The sequence below is a fragment of the Danio rerio genome, chromosome 9 (assembly GCF_049306965.1).
Source record: "Danio rerio strain Tuebingen ecotype United States chromosome 9, GRCz12tu, whole genome shotgun sequence".
Classification (NCBI taxonomy): Eukaryota; Metazoa; Chordata; class Actinopteri; order Cypriniformes; family Danionidae; genus Danio; species Danio rerio.
In genome coordinates, this window is record NC_133184.1 from 49,511,950 (window position 1) to 49,536,048 (window position 24,099).

Consider the following 24,099-nt stretch of genomic DNA (forward strand, 5'->3'; position numbering starts at 1 on the left):
GTCTCATGGTGAAAAATAATCTCGCTTTGCCCCCTACGTCTGTGCAGTAATCAACCTTCAATGCTCTAACAAATGCATAGCAATGTACTAAAAAGCGGTCAGAACATCCTTGAAGCTGCGTAGTAATGCATCTGGCAACCCCCCAGAAACTTTTATAGTGACACATTAATAGAACATCCTAGAAACTGCATCACAACACAATCACAATGAAACAGGATGTCCTAGCAACCATTGAGCTTATGATTATATCAAATGTTCTAGTTGTGATTAATTGCTGAGGCCTTTATCACGGTATACATTATTTATCGTAATATTGGCCTTCCCATCTATGGCATGCTGTTGCCCAGAAAGGTATAGTTATTACCATAATTAATAATATAAATATATTAGTGGTGGGTTGTTATCGGCGGTAACGTGCCGCGTTAACGCAAGACTTTTAATGTGTGATAAAAAAAAATACAGCTGTTAATCTTTTCTGAAAGTTGGGTTGGGAGCTGGGTCTATTCTACACAAGCTATGATGACTTTCACCTTGATATTTTAGCGCTGATGTATATCTAGCCGAATTGCACTGTAGGCGGCTAGAACGAGTCTTCCAACCTGTGTGTTTTCCCACATTTTCAAAATTCATGTTTAGCCAAATAAACAGTGAGTAAACACAAGTACATCTTATTGAAAATCATTTATTTTCACCATCAATTATCATAGTAGAACAGTTTTTCAAGCAGTTTGTGATGCATTATGGAAACAGGAGATGAGCCCCTGGTCTAATGCGTCACCTGGCTTGAGAAACCCATTCTCAAAGACTTGCTTTTAGTCATTATTTGGGTAGCACACATATTCTGAATGCTTTCAACAGAATTCAAACAAGCCATTTTAATCTAGATTAATCTAGATCCATTACAAGATTACAGTGAGATTAATCCAGATTAAAAAATTATCTATGCTTACCTATAATATACATAACTGTATACATATATTTTAGAGATGCCAAGATTCTCAATATAATATTGAACCATTCCGTACGACATCCACAGTTCAATACGCGCTTGTAAATTACAGTTTTCTCTGTTGTATATTCAAATAATTTATGTGCGCTTTATATCTTCCTAAATTGACTGTTTGTGTGTGCCTGTAAGTCTACGAGCTGAGATGAGGAAACTCTTCCCCACAAGTAAATATCCAATCGCTATGCTCTAAAGTTCGGGGGTGCTTAACCATCATTCCACACTTTAACAAGTAGTGAAGTGTTAAAGTAACAAGTAGTGAAGTGAAGTGAGGCAACAGTACAAAGAAGCGCCGGCGAAGTGAGGCAACAGTACGAGGAAGCGCCTGCGTCTTTCAAATCTTTCAAATGTTTATTAGCTATGTTCAATGTGCATCTGGATTCAGCCCACTTAATGGTCATGGATACAAAGAAAGATAGATGCAGAGCACCATGATGCAAGGTGTATCTAAAGGAAGGAGCCCAAATTCTGTCCTGGAGGGCCAGTTTCCTGCAAAATCCAGCTGCCAACAGGTTTCTAGTAAGCTACAGTTAGAGCTTGAGTAGCTGGTTCAGGTGTGTAATTGGGGTTAGAGCTTAGGCACCCCTGACCTAAAGCCAAGTGACAAAAATGTGGCACCCACCTTTGCTTTACATCCACCAACAACTGCTTTTTGAGTTTTCACAGTGAATAAAAAACATTGATAAGTACATATAGTCAGTACCCCACAGGAACATACAATGCACCATTTATGATTGGTTATTGATGAAATATTACTTGTTGATATTGTTTATGTTAAATTAACACTTTCCTCAAAAAAGTAAAAAAAAAAAAAAAAAAAAAAGATTACTTTAAGATGTATGAAAAATGCAGCATCGTGGCTCAGTGATAAGCACTGTCGCCTCACAGCGAAAAGGTCGCTGGTTCAAGCCCCGGCTGGGTCAGTTGCCATTTCTGTGAAGAGTTTGCATGTTCTCCCCGTATTGATGTGGGTTTCCTCAGAGTGCTCCAGTTTCCCCCCAGAGTCCAAACACATGTGCTATACTGTAGGTCAGAGTTCACCAATCTCGTTCCTGGAGGTCCGGTGCCCTGCAGGGTTTAGCTCCAACTTGCCTCAACACACCTGCCTGAGTGTTTCAAGTATACCTAGTCAGACCTTGATTAGCTTGTTCAGGTGTGTTTGATTAGGGTTGGAGCTAAAATCTGCAGGACACCAGACCTCCAGGAACAAGTTATGTGATCCCTGATCTAGGTGAGCTAAATAAACTAAATTGGCCATAGTGTATGAGCGTGTGTGAATGAGTGTGTATGGGTGTTTCCCAATACTGGGTTGCAGCTGGAAGGGGATCTGCTGCATGAAACATATACTGGAATAGTTGGCGGTTCTTTCTGCAGTGGCGACCGCTAAAATAGAGACTAAGCCGAAGGAAAATGAATGAATGAATCACAAAATACAGAAAACTGCTTATTATGTAAATTTTTTAACAGTGCGCTACAGAGTTCTGTACAGTCAAACACGGCTCACATTCTCCACAGAATGCTAGTCTATTTTCCCTTTGGACTCCATTCAAGAAAAATAAACCTTTTAAAACATAATGACCATCTTCCAAAGTGCGGAGGGGGTCAATTTAGTCATTTCTGAAAGTGGGGGTCATGTCCTTCATAGCTATAATAGATGCTACCTCCCTGCCAAGCTCATCTCAATGCCAAACCCAGAGTCTAGCCTATACAACCACTTTACCAGCCCATGTTCACCCAAACCCTCTCTATTACATACCAGACATAAATCATCCCCTAATGACAAACTAGTCTCTCTGAAGTAAGTCCCCAGAATGGGAGACAGGCCATTGGATATGAAATGATGCTGAAAGGCGCTGCCAGGGTGAGACTGTGAGAAAGTAGCTTGTGTGTTGATGGCCTGTGCTGTATAGCGACATAAGCTGACTAAGGGTTAGAATGGCAAAACCACTTCTGAAGTAACGCTTGCTGCAGGACTGTATTTAAACGAGGCATAACGGTCCGCAGCTTACTGCATGGCCACAGGCTCGTACAGCAGCGAGATAAAAACAGAACACACTCAGCATGTGTGCAGACTTAACAAAGAGTCACTGGATAAATCGAGCACGAATGGTTGGTATAGAATGTAAATGGCAATTTGGTATATACAGTTGAAGTCAGAATTATTACACTGTAAAACCCAACAGTCAACTTTATCAAATGAAATGAGTGTAGTTAACTCAAAATTTACTGAAAGTTAATTCTACTCTTTTGAAAAGTTTTCAACATAAATGGAGTAAGTTCACAGTACTATAGATTAGTTTTTTTAACTCATAGTAGTAATTGGTATCCACAAATGGTTTAAGTTGATTAAACTTATTGAGTTTTACAGTACTCAGTTGGTTTAAAGGGCCATGACACCCCCCTCTTTCGGTTAAAGTCTACTTCAGATTTTTTTCAAAAGATGCATGATTAATGGGCGTGGAGCTCCGCGAGCATCGGGCAGGAGTGGGCGTGGCCATCAGGGGAGAAGGGGAGCGAATAACTGCTGTTGTCAGTTAGCTCACAAAATGAGACACAAAGAGGAGATGCATGAGTTTATAGTTTACAAAGTTAAAATGCAAAGAAATGAACAGTGATTTAATGACCTGCTACATTTGTTATTTGTAATTTCATATACAGACAATCACAATTTATATCATTATAAAGATAATCGTGTTCATGTAAACACTATAAATGAGGACTTCTCCCTCAATCCCCGTATCCAGCAGACTCAGTGCAGCAGGTCTCCTGACCCGTCTATTTTAACCATTAACCCTGCTGGTTATCTGGAGGATTTAGGCAAACGCAGCAGCATGGCGATGTGTCTGAATGTGAACAAACTCCTGATAAAAGACAGCGTCCGCCATTCTCCAATTCTCGTGCTGCTCTCCCGACAAAAATGCTAGCAGCCCACACAGCTTTGCTGTATGATCGGCCCTGACAAGATCGCGGGGGAAAACATACAACAAACAACGTGGATCATGGAAACAAACGCATATGAGCCTAAATACTGTGCCGTGCTTTCCGTGTCTCTCAGCTCGGGCTTGACACTGGCAGGTCTGGCAGGTCTCATGAATAATTAAGCAGCCGGCTCTTTTCATAGGATAAGAAAACTCTGCTATGAATAATAATGAGAAACCGACACGTCATCATCGCACTTGCAGTTCTGCGCTACGTCGCCGATTTTGATCCCGCCCCAAAAATCATTTTAAACCCGGAAGCTGAAATTAGCTGACAAAAGCTCAAAATTATCCAGTTTTCCCCACAATTAAAGCTGACAGGTGCTAACATTGTCTTAACTGAAGCTAAACACACACACATCTGTTAATATAAAAAAAAGTTCTCTGGGGTGTCCTGAACCTTTAAGTTCTCTTCATTCAATGAATTTTGCTGTGCTCGAATTGCTTTGTTTACTTAAATTGATTAAGTTCACAGTATTATTAGGAATATTTTTTCAACTTAAATGGTTTGTTGCAATCGGTTTCCTTAAAATGGTTTGCGTTACCTTTACTTTTTGGATTTTACAGTGTAGAGAGTGTTTAACAGAAAAAAAAGTTTTATTTATTTATTTATTTTTATTTTTTACACATAATTTTAAGCATAATAGTTCTAATAACTAATTTCTTTATTTTGGATATGCGTATAAAAACGATTGATGGAAACGCCAATATGCGCATACATTTTGAAAATGTGCATAGAAAATATACAGTTGAAGCCAGAATTATTAGCCACCTGAATCATAAGCCCCCCTGTTTATTTTTTCCCCCAATTTCGGTTTAACGGAGGGAAGATTTGTTCAACACATTTAAAAACATAATAGTTTTTATAACTCATTTCTAATAACTGATTTTTTTTTAATCTTTGCCATGATGACAGTAAATAACGCTTGACTAGATATTTTTCAAGACACTTCGATACAGCTTAAAATGCCATTTAAAGGCATAACTAGGTAATTAGGTTAACTAGGCAAGTTATTGTTGTTTTTGTAAGTTATCGAAAAAAAAATATAGCATAAAGGGGCTAATAAATTTGACCTTAAAAAATTTTAAACTAACTAAAAAAAAAACTAACGCGCATAGCTGAATAGGAACTTTTTATTTGATAAGAAAAGATGCGCATAAACTATGATGGATACATTTTTACCAGAAATATTCCAGTATGCACATTAAAATAGCCATATGATTTTTTTATAAGAGATCATGTAATGATAAAAACGTGTGAATGGACAAACCAGCAGGCTGAGCACATTACAAAACATCTGAAATGTTCCTTTGGTTATTTAAAAACACCATAACCATTTTACTATTAGTGTTATTATATTAATAATGACCTCCAGACTTGTCAAGAGCATCTCCAAATGCCTCCAGACGGTCATAGCATGTCTGAATTGTCTTCTGAGGTGCAAATCATTTATTAAATAAGGAAAAGATGCACGCAGCTTCTCCTACTGCAGCAAATTCCATTTTTACTGTTGATAATTGGCGCCTGTTCATCAGGAAGTGACGATTTTGATCTCTTGGACTTGTTGGATGGAATAGCTGCTTTATTGGCAAATGTTTTATGCGATATTCCAGGTTTGCGGATAAATTTAATTTGCATCTGGATGGAAACATTTGCAAGTTAGAGTAATTAGGAAAGTCATTGTATAACAGTTTTATTCTGTAGACAATTGAAAGAAATATATATTATCTTGGGTAAAGTTCATATAAAAAGTAGTTTATTATTAAATTAATTGTGCAATAAAAAATTACAGAAATCTGGTCAATGATGAAATGAACCCAATTTCTAGCTATAAAATGTTCAAGAATTCCACTTAAGGGTGGATTTAATTCCAAAAAAGTGGCTAATAATATTGACCCCCAAATGTTTTTTTTTTTTTTTTTTTGTATTTATTTATTTATTTTTTATTAAAACTGCTTTAATTCTAGCCAAAATAAATCAAATAAGACTTTCTCTTGAATAAAAAATATTATAGGAAATACTGTGAAAAATTCCTTACTCTGTTAAACATCACTTGCAATACAGAAAAAGAAATAATAAAATAAAATGATAATAATTCTGACTTTAACTGTTCATGGTTCTTACAACTTTTCAACAGTCCTCTTTAAGCACTTTTCAAAGCCTCTCCAGGTGTATTTTTAATCTTTTCCAGCATGGCAAATTACTAATTTGCATATTTATATATTCTTCATCAAATAATATCAAATGCTATTTGTTAAAGTAGTCTAAAAAAAAAGTATAGTATCCTAAGGGCTCATTCACACCAAATGCGTCTTTGCTTTAAAAAAATGCTTGACGTGGCGCTTAGGAATGAGTTTAAAAAAGCACAGCACATAATATGAAGCGATAATATGAATGTGATGAATAACGACAATAACAAACCCATTAAAAATATGAAAACCTTGCTAAATATCATATTGATAAATACAAATTCTCCAATAATGAACCGCTTTTAAGGTATTTATAAAAAGAGTTGGAACAATATTTTGAAAACTCTCTGGCTCAGGAAACACTAAGGCAAGGAAAACATTATCTTGTCATGCCCTGTTTAAAATTCCCCTGTAACATTAGTACATCTGTGTAATTGCTTACAATCTTTGTAGCACATTTTTATTTTTTATGCTTTATTTATATATGTTTGGGGCCTCCTCTGCCATGATATAACGTTAAATAAAACAGTTGTCATGCCAACTGTCTACTATAAACAGAAGCTCACAATGTTTGCCCCATCTGAGCTCTTCTGATTGGTCCACTGCCATGAACCTGACAGTGTTGAGCAGTGCTTAAACATCTTTTAACCTGACATGGTGTCTAAAAAACTTCAAAAGAAGCAAGGTGTGAGTGTAACCGTCAAACACACCTATCAAGCATGTGTTGACATTGAAAAACAAAAGAAAAGTGGCATGAAAGGAAAGAAAAAAACACATTCTGTGTGAACGGCCCCTAAGGGATAAATGTTCAAGGCATGTTTGCCTCAGGCTCAACATTGAATTAATGTCATTTACTTGATTTATTAAGGTTTTTTCAATTTTATTTAAAGGCTTAGTCATTAATGCCAATTTAGTTAGATATATAATAATGAAAGCAACACAATTACATTTCCAAGCAGTTTCAAGCACTTTATCCACAACCTTATAAACATAAGAATAAAATTCAAGCCTTTTTTGGGGATTTCCAGCACCTGTACGAACCCAGTGCAATACCAACAATGAACTCTTTAGAAATCATCTATTTTTATTTCATACGCCAATAAAAGCCTTACCTGGTAACATATTCCGCTGAATGAAGTTAAGTGCAGATAAAAGTCCTCTAGCTTAATTTCCGAATGCGTGGCAGCGTATTTTGGTACTAAACAACCGTTTCTTCTGTGCTGTAAAATGGTATGGGGAGGAGAGTGTGTGTGTACAGGAGATCCTGCTGCTCAGTCCAGAACACACATGCTTCCTGTCAACCACACCTCAAGGAGACGAGAAACTTTAAAAGAACAAACGCTTACATTCATGAAATAATCTTTACTTATTATTTACTCCACTTAAAAAATTAAATGTTTTGGGGGGTTCTATATAATCAGACTTTTCCTCTCCTAAGCCTTCTTTTGACAGAAATACGTTCTGTAAAAGAAAATTGTCCATAGCTCCTCTGTGATTGAGCGCATGCTTTTGGATAAAGATAATTTAGCGCTGGATGTAGATGAGTCTGTAATCCTATCAATCCTCTATCACATAATAATTCATGTTGAAATGTGTTTTTATATGTTGGATCTTCAGATATGGCCCGTGAGATCCACATTCCTGCAGAGTTTGGTTTTGACCACAATCAAACATATGCTAGATTCAGATGCGGCGTCTGCATCAATTCTGGCGTGATCATCATGACGTAACAGTCAGTTCCATTGGGCTGCAGCACAACTCAAAAAGGCAGATTTTGACACCTAGTCAATAATAAACACAAATTTTCTAGCACTTTGGTAATGTAAGCATGCATTTTTAATGCATGAGATGTCACTTTTCTGATGCGAATTACCATGATGTACCATACAATTAATTTCAGTGCCTAAAAGGATTTCCAAGAGGACTTTTGGATTGATCTCCATTAGAAACATCAGATCACACAACCTCAAAGCTTGTCCTAAAAACTGTAGATAATTCAGCCAGTGGTTTTCATGTGGGTCGTAAGAGAAAAACACAAACATTCTGAATTGGAACATTCATAAAGTCAACAGATGCCTTGCGTCCCCCTAAGAAACATTTACTGTCCAAATAGGGATTGATGGGTTAGTTCCATCAAGAAATGCTATTAATTACTCACTTTATGTTGTTCCAACCCCCTGAGAACTTTGTTCATATTTGGTACACAAATTAAGATATTTTAGATGAAATCTGAGAGCTCCCTCATCCTGCAAAAATCCTATGTTCAAAGTACAGAAATATAAAAGTAAAATCCTCAAAGTACAAAATTATTCTCGTACCTTGATAATATTCCAATTGATCCACAGAAGATGTAAGATGAGCTCTCCGAATCATCTAAACTTCTTTAATTTGTATTCTGAAGCTTCGAAACTACATAACGGTAAGTAACAAAATAAAAAATGTTCACACTTGTGGTTCAATTTAGACCTAAAGAGAAAAGTAATACACCTAGTCTCGGCTTTGACATTTTGTAAGACCGAGAGTAAAAATGCTAATACTTCTTTGACATAAAATTTAAAATGAAACTGGACTCATATTTCTGTCTTTTCATTATCTCTGCCTGTTTGTTTGGTGTGCACCAAGGTTTTAATGGCAGCGGCCATTCACATGTATTCAATGAACTGCAATATCAGAGCACTTACTTTCATTTGAACCAAACCTGCTATTTATTATGTGTGAACCTGAACTAATTTTGATGCGATTCGGAATTGTGCATGTCTGAAAATGTATGATACATTTACATTTATTCATTTAACAGACTAATTTATTCAAACCGACTCACAAATGAGAACAAAAGAAGCACTTTAAATATATATACAGTATATATATATATATATATATATATATATATATATATATATATATATATATATATATATATATATATATATATATATATATATACATATATATATATATATACATATATATTTTTTTTTTTTCTTTTTTTTAGATTATCCTACATATGGTTTGTCAAGCCCACTCAGTTTTGTGAAGCACACTTTTTTCCCCCAAAGAATCCTAGGGGCTTATAAGAAAGTGTCTGGTGCAAATGGACAACAGAGAGTGTCACCTACAGGTCAAGCCCACTCACCTGCATGAACCACACTTAAAATGTATCTTTCTTTCTTTCTTTCTTTCCATCCATCCATTGTTTGATCTATCCATCCATCCATCCATCCATCCATCCATCCATCCATCCATCCATCCATCCATCCATCCATCCATCCATCCATCTATCTATCTATCTATCTATCTATCTATCTATCTATCTATCTATCTATCTATCTATCTATCTATCTATCTATCTATCTATCTATCTATCTATCTATCTATCTATCTTTCTACCTTTCTTTCTATCTATCTATCTATCCGTCCGTCCATCCGTCTGTCATGTCTATCTATCTATCTATCTATCTATCTATCTATCTATCTATCTATCTATCTATCTATCTATCTATCTATCTATCTATCTATCTATCTATCTATCTATCTATCTATCTATCTATCTATCTATCTATCTATCTATCTATATATATATATATCCCATCAATTCATGCAATGTTGACAAGAGCTCTGGCAGAAATGCAGATTAAACCAAGATGGAAACTCCAGTATTTTTCATGTATTCTTCCATCTTTCTCCAACCCTTTCTTTCATACAGTCTGTTTTAAACAATTCAACCCAAAAAAGTCCAACTAGAACCTGTATTATCTGGTTGTCTTTTATTAAAAAGAGTGAGAAGTATTGTATAATGTTATTATACCATCACCAAAACAACAAATGTAACTGGGAGTCTAAGAGTTTTACACAGTACTGTAAATGATATTTTTTGAAAATGTAAACTGTTATTATGTTGAATAAAGTTCACATAAAAATTGATAAGTACTGGTAAATAATTAAACAAACCCAATTTCTAGCTATGAGTTTACAAGAAATGTACAAGACTTCCACTGAAGAGTGGATTCAAAACCAAAATATGGATCCAAGACCATAATATTTTCCTCGCAGGCCCTCTCTTTTAACTTCTTCTGTTTTGAGCAATTATTTGTGCCAAAAAAATCAGATCACTGGATAATGGATGCCCCAGCTGAAAGCCACAGAACAATGGATAGCTGTGAGCAAGGGAAGAGATGATGGGAAATCATTGCGGTCAGTGAACTTTGTTTACAAACATCAAGGATGCAAGTCACAAATCTGGCTACACACATGCTAACCAAACAAGAACCAATCCCTTGCACAGTCAGGAACCATATGGGCTTCACTCTAGCGTACAACGGACAGGGTGGAGCACGACTTTTCCTGCAGAAGGGGAAAAACACCCCGGACTAGCTCCCCATGACCAAACCCAGCTTCTGAGTCACCCAATGTTCTTCTTGGCTATGCATATCTTGGAAGAGGACCCATCATTGTTCTGTCCACACTTAGTTCCTCTATTTGTCCTCAATTGAGACCTTTACATCTTTAAAAGCTCTATAAGGTCAGCACAGCGAGAACTGAAAGTCATTTAAGGTGGAAAAACACAGCCAAATCCAGAAAGTCATTGGCTCCCATCACAACTTCAACCCATCTGACCAATTCAGGAGCGATATTTGCACTCCTCAAGTGGCTAAATAAATAAACACGGTAAGGTTACAAGTCTCTTGCTAGCAGCCGGCAAGCAAGAAACCAAGAAACATTAAGTTGAGGAAACGAGGTGAAGCATCGTAAAAGACAGTTCTGTGTTTTCAGAGCCTCACGCCAGGACTAACAATGTGCTATGATCTTAAATGGTTTTATAAAAAAAGAAGTGGGAATGAAAAAGATTGCTTAGCTGTTTAAGAAAGAGTTGATTTATGGTGGTCAGAGCCAGTTCATTTTCTCACACTGACTCCCCGGGAGCTGGACTAAACATTACTCATGCTGTTCCCTTCCAGAGCCATTTTTAACCCACAAACCAAGTCAAAAAACATTACCGGCACAAATACTAAGCACCTCACTGTACACACTTAGCGTTCATTAAAGTGCTACTGTGTATCTATCTATCTATCATCTATCTATCTATCTATCTATCTATCTATCTATCTATCTATCTATCTATCTATCTATCTATCTATCTATCTATCTATCTATCTATCTATCTATCTATCTATCTATCTATTTTTCTATCTATCTATCTATCTATCTATCTATCTATCTATCTATCTATCTATCTATCTATCCATACATCCATCCATCCATCCATCCATCCATATGTCAATCCATCCACTCATCCATCTGTCAATCCATCCATATATCCATTCATCCATCCATCCATATATCCATCCATCCATCCATCTAATCATCTAATCATCCATCCATATATCCATCCATCCATCTAATCATCCATCCATATATCCATCCATCCATCCATCAATCCCCCATCCATCCATGCATCCATCCATCCATCCATCCATATAATCATCCATTCATATATCCATCCATCTATCCATCCATCCATCCATCCACCCATCCATCTATCCACATAATCATCCATTCATATATCCATCCATCCATCCATCCATCCACCCATCCATCTATCCCCCATCCATTCATCCATCCATCCATCCATCCATATAATCATCCATCTATATATCCATCCATCCATCCATCAGTCCATATATCCATCCATATATCGCTCTATCATTTGTATGTTCTAATGTTTGCATGTTCATTTATTATTACCTCTGTTGTTCTATTATTCCTTCTATTTATTATCCATTTAATCTATAATTCTATCTACTGTTCTTTTGTCTACCTACCTATCTATCTATCTATCTATCTATCTATCTATCTATCTATCTATCTATCTATCTATCTATCTATCTATCTATCTATCTATCTATCTATCTATCTATCTATCTATCTATCTATCTATCTCTCCATCCATCCATCCATCCATTCAAATATCCCCATCCATCCGTATAATCATCCATCCATCCAAATATCCATTAATACCCCCATCCATAAATCTATCTATATATTTCCATTTAATGAGAGAGGGGGAAATCAACCTTTTAAGTCAATGCCATACAAATAAAACAATAGACACAAAACTTAGCTAACACTAAAACAAACACTAAAACTATATAATTTAACATTAATATTAGTTTTCACAAATGAAGCATTTAAATAAATCCACAATATATTCCCATAACTGTGAACTAAATGTAGATCAGAGCCCATTTTATGAACAACCAATGCAGAAATCCAAATAGTTCACAAACTTTTGCATGTGACTGTACACAAACAAACCAACTATGCTATGCACATGCAATGTTTTTCAAATACTGTTAGATAGCTGATCAGAAAGATAAACTGTTCATTTGTTTACACCAACGGTTAAAAAACGGGAGGTTCCCAGTGATGACATGAACAATATTGGAGTATTTAAGAAACTTCCAGATAAGATTAACTAATGATAATAAAAAAAAATATTATACTGAACATGCAAAATGTAAATGCAAATTGTATGCTATAAATTTTAAGGTCACGCTTTATTTTAACATACAATTCCCGCCATTTGGCGATCGAGCAAGTGCCTGCTGAGAGGGGCAGTGGCTCTGCCACCGGGCCACCCCCCTGTGCACGGCCCTTATTCCCGCTATTATTACACTATTAAACAAGACTTTCAGCTCAATAAACTACTGATTAGCTGCTTACTAATAGTTAGCAAGGTAGTAGAAGGGTTTAGGCATTGGGTAGGGATATTAACTAACAACGCAGGCTAATAAACAGTTAATATCTTAATAATACGCAGTTAATAAGCCAGTTGTAAATTGTGTGAATTGTTACTAACATGTTACAAATGGTAAATTGCCTCATATAACGATATTATTTAAAGAACAGTCCACTTTTTACAATAGTCTGCTTTGATGTCCACATACATGCTACTACAATGAGGCCATAAATTAGCCATGTGTGTTTAAAGAGGAGGGAAACATTTAGACTCTATATATAGTATATATATAGTACTCGTAGGATCTGGAACGGCCGGCTGAAACGCAAACAACGACATCAGAGCAGAGACATTCTATAGCCTTTATATATTACCAAATACGGATGCATTGCTCAATAGACTAAATGACTAATGGCTTTATCTTGTGGTCGGTCCACAGCAGTCTAGGATATGTGCATCCTGCTGCACCATAGGTTGAGTAGGAAGTTTTTTTTTTACACATTGTGATCATATTTCTCACCGCCAACAAAAACAAGCATGTCAGGGGCCCAAGGTAAAGCTGCTGTGTATATTTTTTTGATGAATACTTTCTCCTCTTTGATTTTTTTTTCTTTTTTGCTTGAACAAATCCTTCTTGTTCACTACCATGCAATGACGTTTTTTAAAATAAATCACGACCATTTATATTCCACGACTGCTGCACTGCCATTAAAGAAAGCTTTAAACTGCATTTGTTAAGCGGGGTTGTAGAGAAACATTTCGTCACTGAATATAAAACTTGCGCTTCATATAATAAAATATGAAAAATAGTCAACACAACTAATGACTGAACAAATCTGAACTGATAAACTGTTTAACAACACACACACACACACACACACACACACACACACACACACACACACACACACACACACACACACACACACACACACACACACACACACACACACACACACACACACACACACACACACACACACACACACACACACACACACACACACAGGATAAATGTACCCATGAGGTCAACATTTAGTTCTATTTCTATACTTGTGGGGACATTTATTTTGCATAATATAAGGAATACAAGGGACAGACATACCCCACACACAAAACTACAGAAAATGTATCTTAATTATTATTAAATGAACAAAAATTTTACTGTCACTGAACAAATGTCATATAAGATTCAATGACTCTTACATGACACATAAAACTACAGAAAATGTAATCCAGTAAACAGTGTTGGGGAGAAACTAGTTACATGTAACGGTAATTTAATTACAAAATAAATGTAACAGTAATTTGTTACAGTTACTGTGAAAAAAATAATGTGTCTAAATTACAGTTACTTATGAAAATGTTAAAGATTTTAAATGGGGTTACTTCTAAAAAATATTCTTTATCTAAAATCTAGGATATGTTGAAAAATAATAATCTGTTGTTTTGCCTTTTTTAATATGCACAATGCCTTTTGCTAAGGACATTTATTAAAGCGGTGCTATTCTAATGTTTTTGGTTGGTTTTCCGGTTTGAATATGCAGCGCACCTCCTCTTTGCCGCTGAAAGCATTACATCCCATTCACACGGGGCTTCAGCGTCAAAGCTTGACTGAGGGCGTGTCTGAAGTTGGGGCTGAAACGATCGTCATAGCAGCGTCAACCAATGAAATACAGTCAGCAATAGGCCACTGTCTAGCTGGTGTATTTGCATACAGCGATCTGATTGGCTGACACTTCCATCAGCGCTTAAAAAGTTGAGATAGTCCCAACTTCTGCAGCGAGCAACGCCTCTGAAGCGCCGCCGACGGATCCACAATGCAGTTCGGCAACGCCTGACGTCACCCATTCAAAGTGAAGGGGAAGCGTTGACGCTGATGCCGTGAGTGAATGGGGCATTAGGTTATTACAACCTATCTGAGAGCTGCACCCATGGTAAATTATAAAAATGCATTCAATTGCTGGAAATTTAAAAATAATTTCAACCTGAAATCTGAGAAGGACACACATATAATAGTTCAGTGCGAAATTTGTTTGCCAGCTGTAAAATACGTTAGACATCAAAGGCTTCAATGTCGAACATTAGAAAGCATCTGCAGGTATGTAACTTAGCCTTTCTTTGTTTTATAAAAAGCAAATGCTTTTTTATCATTATCGTGAGTGTACAGAAATAAAAACAGACTCTTTCATGTCGAATTATATATTATGACTCATAAATTTATCGATTTGTGAAAGTCAGGGCCCCAACAGAGTTCTCTGGACAAAGTGATTTTATCACATTAACAGTGTTGGGCAGTAGCGTGGCTACAATTAGTGACGTTAGTGGATTCGTTGTTATTTTCGAGGTTAATTATTGTGAAATCCCAATTGCAACAAAAAAATACCGTAAACTGTAACACTGTAAGAAGATACCTCTGAGATGGATGGCATTTCATGTCACGTTCAGCCTTATAATCTTAAAGTTTAAGCAAAATCAGCAGTTTTCTCATCACTTAGACATAGATTCATTCAAACACTAGCTCTAAAGTGACGTTGGTGAATTAGTATTGGCTTCTGCTGTTTTGACGTCAGCTGGAGATGTGAATTAATGGCGGAAGAAAGTAGTTTCTAATACAAAAAGGGTTTTTAGACTCTTCGTGTCTGGTTTTCTTATTTATATACAGGATTGTGATGTTGAACTGTTGTATAAACGCAACATCACACTCGTAGCAGTGCGATATGGCTGTATATCAGCACTGGTTGAACACTAAGGCACGCAAGCACGCCTCCCATCAGTGCTGATATACAGCCATATCGCACGCACTGCTACTCGTGTGATATTGCTCATATATATATATATATATATATATATATATATATATATATATATATATATATATATATATATATATATATATATATAAGCAATTTATAAAAACAAGTCTTCAAATCCTAAGAAATGCTGTTATAAAGTTCATTTATCTTGGTTTGTGCATGGCTTTTAGATATTTAACTGGAAAACAAATTATAACAAGATTCATTTAAAACCTAAAAAGCAGTCCAGTGCAACTGCAGTTTACCTTTCTGTACCAAATTCATTTAACCGTGTGTATTTTAAACAAATTCCTGTGTCTGTTATCAATGTCATATTTGTGTTATGTGTCATTTGACCTGTTTCTTCCATCATCATTTCAGTCAGTCACCAAGTCTGGCCAGCACAAATGGTCTGAGCATTTGTTTTTAGTGGCAGAGGTTACACAGCGGCCAAGTCTTATCTAAATATGGATGTTGAGATTTGTAGAATGGCATGATGGTGTTGAATCTGACAAAAGGCTGAATTATATGAATTGCCTGAATTTCAATAAAAACTGCAGTCAAACAAAATGTACCATATTTAATATAACAATGCACATTTATAGTCTTGCAGTGATCATTTGTCATAGTGTCTTCATTAAAAAGGCATTAACGTAACATAATGTAACAATGTATAGTAATTTAACATAATGTGTTGTAACATAACATAGCATAACTTAACGTAACCCACTAACATAATGTAACGTATCTTATCTTATAGTGTAACAATAAAAACAATGTAATTTAAAATACAAAATAAGATACATTTAAATAAACTTTTAAAGTAAACCTATTGTAATGTGACTTAATGTAACGTAATGTAACTTAATGTATCTAATCACAACTTAACATAACATTGTAATTTAACATAATTTACAGTGACTTGTAATGTAACAAAGTAATTTACCTTTATGTAAAATAACAACTTTGTTTAACGTAATTTAACAATGTAATGTAACAATGTAATGTAAAGCACCTAAAGGATATATAATATATAAATTATATATATATATATATATATATATATATAATTATATATAATATACTTAATATATACTTTATATATATTATATAAAGTAAAATATAACTTTATATATATATATATATATATATATATATATATATATATATATATATATATATATATATATATATATATATATATATATATATATATATATATATATGTGGGTGTGTGTGTGTGTGTGTGTGTGTGTGTGTGTGTGTGTGTGTGTGTATGTGTGTGTGTGTGTGCTTGTCTTAATATAACGTAACTTAATGCAACCTAACAAAGCAATTTATATTTTCTTAACCTAATGTAACATAAAAAACATTACATTACGTTAAATTAAGTTATGCAATGTAAAATTTGAAATAAAATAAATACCTTTAAAGTACACTTAAAATGTAACATAGCGTAACTTAATTTAAACTGAATGTAACTTAACGTATCGTAATGTATCGCAATGCATCACAATGTAATTCACCTTTTCTTAACTTAACATAACTTTACCATAATGTAACATAACTAATCTTATGGTAGTGTAACAATATAACTTAATGTAATTTAAAATACAAAATAAAATAACTACTTTTAAAATAAACCTATTGTAATGTAACAATGTAATGTAACTCAACTGATCTAATTGCAATTTAACGTAACTTAATGTAACAAATTAATATAATTGACCTTTTCTTGACTTAACTTAATGTAGCAACTTTATTTAACGTAATGTAACACAATATAATGTAACTTATCTGAAGGTAGTGTAACAACATCACTTCACGTAATGTACCGCAGCGTAACCTTATTTAACATAATATGGCTTAACGTAACTTTAAATATGAAACAAAAACTCAAATAAATACTTTCAAAGTAAAAACATGCCATTAACTGTCTCACAGGAGATGTTTTCTTCACTTTTCATGGCTCATTTCTGTAACGCAATCAGTCTTTGACGTCAACTTTAGTCTCATTTCCGCAATAAATACTTTCGAAAACAGGAGGGATCCAAAGACTCGCTCTGCATCATTCATTGTCATTTTCATCTTTTATCTAATGGCAGGAAACGAATTGCATCCATTCTTGGATCGTGGACTCGCGGACATTCCTCTCCAATTCTGGCTGGGGAAGTGGTTACATGTCTCTAAACAGATCTAGAGCATTTTTGGGCCTTAATCTCAGTTTAATCAAAGGAGCTTCGGTGTGTCACAGCCGTCCTCCCAAATCAGACGCAATCTATCAAACCCAAAAAGCCCCGTCCTGCTTATTTCTTGTCTTATTTCCCCTTAAAGAGAAAACATCTCAAGACATCCTGTAGTTTCTACAGGGCTCATGCACATTTTTATTACAACAATTCCAAGACTTTTCCATGACTTTTCCAAAACTTTCAGGTAAATACGCATGACCTAATGTTTCATGTAAGGTCTACTGTTACATCCCGTGACTGTTTTATTTTTGTTTCTATATTGCAGTAGTTATTGTTTCCTGATTTCTTTTGTTTACAGATTGATCCCACCTGAGTCTAATCTGCACAGCTAATCAACTGAGCTATGAAGACTGGCTGCAACCGAACAGAAGGCAAGGGAGAGGGGAGACGACATGTCTCACTTGAGCTGCTCCATTTCCAGATACTAGGGGCTTCTGACTTCTAGTGATTTCATGTTTATAATGTGAAATAAGTTGCTGGTATGAGTAAGGTGCGAGGTGTATTTTATTTTAAAACCTTTTTCTCCTGTTTTGGTGGGTAGGCAGGAAGAAAGAGTAATAATATGTATTTTCTTTCTTTCGGAATGTTTATTTTGTTGGGTAAGTTAGTTTGTCTTAAATCAGTTATTGGTTGTTTTGTTTGTTATTTTGGACCCCCATATCCTGAAGTATTAATTTTGTTTTGTATTGTTTCTTTAAAATTTAAGAAATATTACTTCATTTGATCACACAATAAATCAATGGCTGCCTGATGGTGATCAGAGTATTAGGAAGGTGTTGACTGTTGATTCTGGGTCTGGAAGCGCGACTCTCCCCTCTTCCTTCATTTGTTCGTTCCTAGCTGTGTTTTGCCTCTAGATTTAAGTGTGAACGTAACACTACTTACATAAATAATAATAATAATAATAATGATAATAAGCATATCAAATATAGGTTACAATTGATGTAGTTTATATTTGTTTTTATATCTGTAAAATAGTTTTAAGAAAGTATCTTGCTTTCTGTGTGGAAAATTTTATAAAGGTCAACTTCGAAATTTGAAAAAGAAGTTTAAATCAGAAGGACAAGATCATTTTTGGAAATATTTACAAAATCAGACAATGTTTTGAAACAAAGGTCTCTATGGCAGAGAACAGGAATATGTTGTAAAACTTTTAAAAACTCCCAAAACAGCTTTAAAAAGCATCTACATTTTACAAATTTAGCTCAAAAATTGATGATAAAAACTGAAAATTTTGTATTTCGATATTTAATATTTATATAGATAGAGATAATTGGAAAATAATTATGTCCTATAATGTAAAATATATAAAGAAAATATCAATTTATACAGTATAAGATATGTCATAGGTAATACTACACTCCAGTTAGGTTTTTCTTTTCCAGGGACCCCCATGCGCATTTCAACAAAACAATGCAAAACCACAGTCTGCACACATTACAAAGTGCTGGCTGCAGAGGAATAGGAAACAAATATCTGACTGGCTTGCCTGCAGTCCTGACCTGTTTTAAATTTTGATTATTCAATCAAATTTCCATGGTTGTTCCAAAACATTTCAGGTTTATCTGTTTTTCAAAAGATTTTGCAGGCTTGGAAAATGCCTTGTCAAAATTTCAAGAAGACATTATTGGCAGGCTCTCCCATGCGCATTTCAACAACACAATGCAAAACCACAGTCTTCACACAAGTCCTGGCTGCAGAGGAAGAGAATACAAATACCTGACTGGCCTGTCTGCAGTCCTGACCTATTTTAATTTTGTTTGTTAAGCAAATTTCCATGGCTTTTCCAAAACATCTTGGGTTTATCTGTTTTTCAAAAACTTTCGCAGGCCTGGAATATGCCTTGTCAAAATTCCAGGACTTTTTCAGGACTGTATGAACCCTGTTTTTTTAAAAAGCATGCAGAGAAGTACTTCAGCAAAAGCAAACTCATCAGGGCTCAAAAACACACACAGGCCTTCTTCGCACCTTTGGAATTTCCTGTGGCACACAAAGTGGCAGAGCAGTAGGCAAAACACAAACACACACACACACACATTTCACCAACATACACACACACACATAATAATAGCTGCCAGATGCAGTTCAGAGGTGATGGAGAGCATGCTACATTCAAACCTGCCTATACAGGGTGCATTTTAAGGCACTTAACTACACTGTAAAAAAAAGAAAAAAGTTGACTGAACTTGAAATTTTAAGGCAACAAACTTCAGGACATTTTTGTGTTTAGTCGACTTCAAATCGAGTCAAGTGCAGTAATAGGGTTGAAAGTTGAGTCAACTCAGAAATGTTTGTTGCCTTAAATTTTTAAGTTGAGTCAACTTTTTTTGTGTAAATTGCATTGCATCAAATACTTAAAAGTGCAGATTACAGTTATTCTTAAAAAACAATGATTGTTCAAAGTAATATAGCATGATGGTTATGTGCTCTATGTGTTTATTTTTGGGATGTTTATGTGCTCTACATTTATATTTTGTTCAAATATAAGTTTCTAAATATTCTCAAATGAATATAGATTTTTTTTATGAAAAAATGGCATGAGAAATATAGCTTTGAATTGTTTTGTCAATATAAAAACATTGAAAATGGCAAGTGGATAAGAAAAATATAGATAAATAAATATTATGTAAAAATATTATGCCTTCATTTTATATATATATATATATATATATATATATATATATATATATATATATATATATATATATATATATATATATATATATATATATATATATTACAACTGCAATTAAATTATCCAGCATTTGTGTTTGTTACTTGTGTATTATTATTTACAATAAAATAAATTTAAATCTCAAGTATTTATGTGTTCTTTACTGTTACTTAAATTAAAAGAAAACAAAACAAAACAAAACACCTCAATAACTTGTGTACGCTCTTTAAACTTACTTAAATAAAATAAAATAAAATAAAATAAAATAAAATAAAATAAAATAAAATAAAATTTAATTTAATTTAATTTAATTTAATTTAATTTAATTTAATTTAATTACATTTAATTTAAAAAGTCAAATTAATCAGCAACATCTCTATGTTGTTTTGTGCCATATATTTTAATGTTCAATAAAGTTTTATTTTATCAACACACCAGCATCGAAACACTGAAATCAACAGTGAATCTGTGCACTTTGCATGACTTTTGGCCTCTGCAACACTGTAAAACCCAACAGTCAACTTTATCAAATGAAATAAGTGTAGTGAACTCAAAATTGACTAAAAGTTAATTCTACTCATTTGAAAAGAGTTTTGAACTCAGTGTTGAAAGTAAAGAGTTAATTAAATACCTCATTACTTCAACTTGAATGGAGTATAAAAGTTCTCATAGATTAGTTAAACTCAAATGGTTTGTAGCAATCGTTTTCCTCAAACGGTTTGAGTTGCCTTAACTCGTTGAGTTTTACAGCACTCAGTTTGGTTTAAGTTCTCTTCATTTATTGGGTTTGACTCTGCTCAAATTGCTTCGTTTACTCAAATAGATTAAGTTCACAGTACTCATTAGGCTTAGTTTTTGAACTTAAATGGTTTGTTGCAATCGGTTTCCCTTAAATGGTGCGAGTTACCTTTACTTTTTGGGTTTAGTGAATCTATGCTATCAATGTGAATCTCTATCACTCCCTCAACCTGATGGTCTATGTAAGATTAGGATGCCGCCTTAGAATGGTCAAAATAAAGGCAGCTCAGAAAGAATACAGCCAAACAAAATATCCCACCTATTTGCCAATCTCAAACACTCTTACTCTCAAAACAGCCTTGAAAACAGCCCTATCACACAGGAAAACACATTTCAGGAAGGGTATTTCAAAAGAAGAAAGGAATCAGCCAAGACAAACATGTCCTAGACATCACGCAGTTGTTGTTTTTAGATTTGTGAGTCTATCAAAACCCTTCCTCATCCAGACCCGCTTGTCCACTATCAAGGCAGAAAATGTCCTCTGTGATAAGGTTTGTTTGGCATCAGAACAGAAAATGTGTGTGCATTTGACAAAAAGGAGCCTAACCTGTGTATGCAGACACAGCCATTTAGGGAAGTTCTGAAGACTCACAACCTTGTTATGGAAATCCAAATGTAGCTTAAAGCATAATTTTCATATAATGTTTTTGTTTTGAATGCAAAAGCCATTAAAAAGAGACTCGTTTTAGGTTTTTGTGTCTAATATGACAAATCAAACATTTCTTACCTTGACTTCACACTTCCGATGACAGGCTAACCGGCAAACTGCAGAGATACAAACAAACAAACAAAAAAAAAGGTGATTTAAATTTCCAGAAGGAAAAAAATATTATCAGACATACTGTGAACATTTCCTGCTCTGCTAAACATCATTTGGGAAATATTTGAAAAAAGAAAAAAAATACAAAGGGGGCTAATAATTCTGATTTCAATTAATGTACAGGCTGTTCTTTAACTTATTAACTTATATTGTAATTAAATTCATGTTTGTAAATAAAATAAAATACATATAAGCAACACAAGGCATTATGTGTATGCTTACTTTTTGAACACGAATTATATATTTAGTATGTTACATTTATAAGCAAAACTTTAATAATTAACATAGGGATTAAATTAATTTAACTTATAAATCTTAACTTAAATAAAATTACAATTTTATCATAAAATAAAATACATGTAAAATATAATGTAAATAATAAATATAAAAGTTTAAAAATAAAATTTATTACAATTAATAAAATAGTTTTAAAAATATTTATGATGTAAAAATAAAACAAAAAATATAAAAATAAAACAAATAAACCAACAAAAAGCATTAAATTTATGTATATTTTTTAGAAACTTAAATTAAATTTTGCACAAATAAAATGAAAATATAAAAAAATGTAATCAACACAATAAATACTATATATATATATATATATATATATATATATATATATATATATATATATATATATATATATATATATATATATATATAGTTAATTAATTTAAATGAATTTTAAAAAAATAAATAAAGTTAATTAAAATTTAACAAAATTTTATTCAATTAAACGAACAAACAAAAGGCATTAGGTTTATGCATGTTTTTAGAAACTGAATTCTACATTCATTGTGTTAAATCTTGCAAAACTTTGATAATTAAATTAAAAATTAAATTAAATATATATTATTAAATTTAATAAAATTATAAATAATAATTATATATAATTATATATAAATATATAATTATATAAATAAAATTATATGAAAATTATATTTAAAATAAAAACAATTAAAAATCATAATAATAAATAATAAAACAAAACACTTTTTGTAAGAACCTTTTGGAGACAATGCACACAAACATTTTAGCAATGAACATAAAGAATGCAAATAAGTCATTGTTATTTTAGGAAATGCAGCTGTCCAGTTAGTAACGGCATTTGAAATGTCATTCAGAAAACTCATCCAGTGTTGGAGATTCCTTGAGTGTCTTTGGGGCTCAGAGAACACAGAGAGACTTATACAGGTAAAACTCCTGCTCTTCTACACAGAGACTGCTCTGTTCCTCAAATCATTCTGCACTGAGAGGCGGAGCTTCAGAAACACAGACTCCACACACATGCAGGACATTCAGGCACAGAGGTGATGAAACATTCCCAAAAAAATCCCACCCAAAGAGAGAGAGAGAGAGAGAGAGAGAGAGAGAGAGAGAGAGAGAGAGAGAGAGAGAGAGAGAGAGAGAGAGAGAGAGAGAGAGAGAGAGAGAGAGAGACTTTGACACACACTTTATTAAAACATCTAAAACCAAAAATTACATTTCACCTCACACAAAGTCACACTGAAAAATGTTCAGGAGACAAAATAGGTGGAAAAACAAAAATCTAAGTATATACATAAATAAAATAAAAAATATATATAATAATAAGCTATACACAAAAAAAATAATTACACAAAAAATTAATCATTTATCACCAATTAAATATTATTTTCCCATCCTCACAAATTGACACTAAGGCCCCATTAACACACCATTTGAACTCAAACTCAAGCAAGTTATTTGTCATTTGAAAGAATCGATGTTCTGTTCTTATTCTGGATTCCACCAAAGCTAAGAAAAGTTGAAGAAGATTTACATTTCGCCCCTCAGCAGCTAGTCTACATGATTTCCAGATGGCTAATTTA

At 33.8% G+C, this 24,099-nt stretch overlaps 1 protein-coding gene across 35 annotated transcripts in view; it reads right to left on the reverse strand.

The window, feature by feature from the left end:
- Positions 1 to 24,099, reverse strand: part of tns1b (tensin 1b) — a 488,173-nt gene that overhangs the window by 263,566 nt on the left and 200,508 nt on the right. For all 35 annotated transcript variants that reach the window (XM_073913184.1, XM_021479035.3, XM_073913181.1 and 32 more), the window contains exon 3: positions 22,154 to 22,191. In XM_073913184.1, coding sequence (XP_073769285.1) covers positions 22,154 to 22,191 — 38 coding nt within the window. The remainder of the gene's footprint in view (positions 1 to 22,153; positions 22,192 to 24,099) is intronic.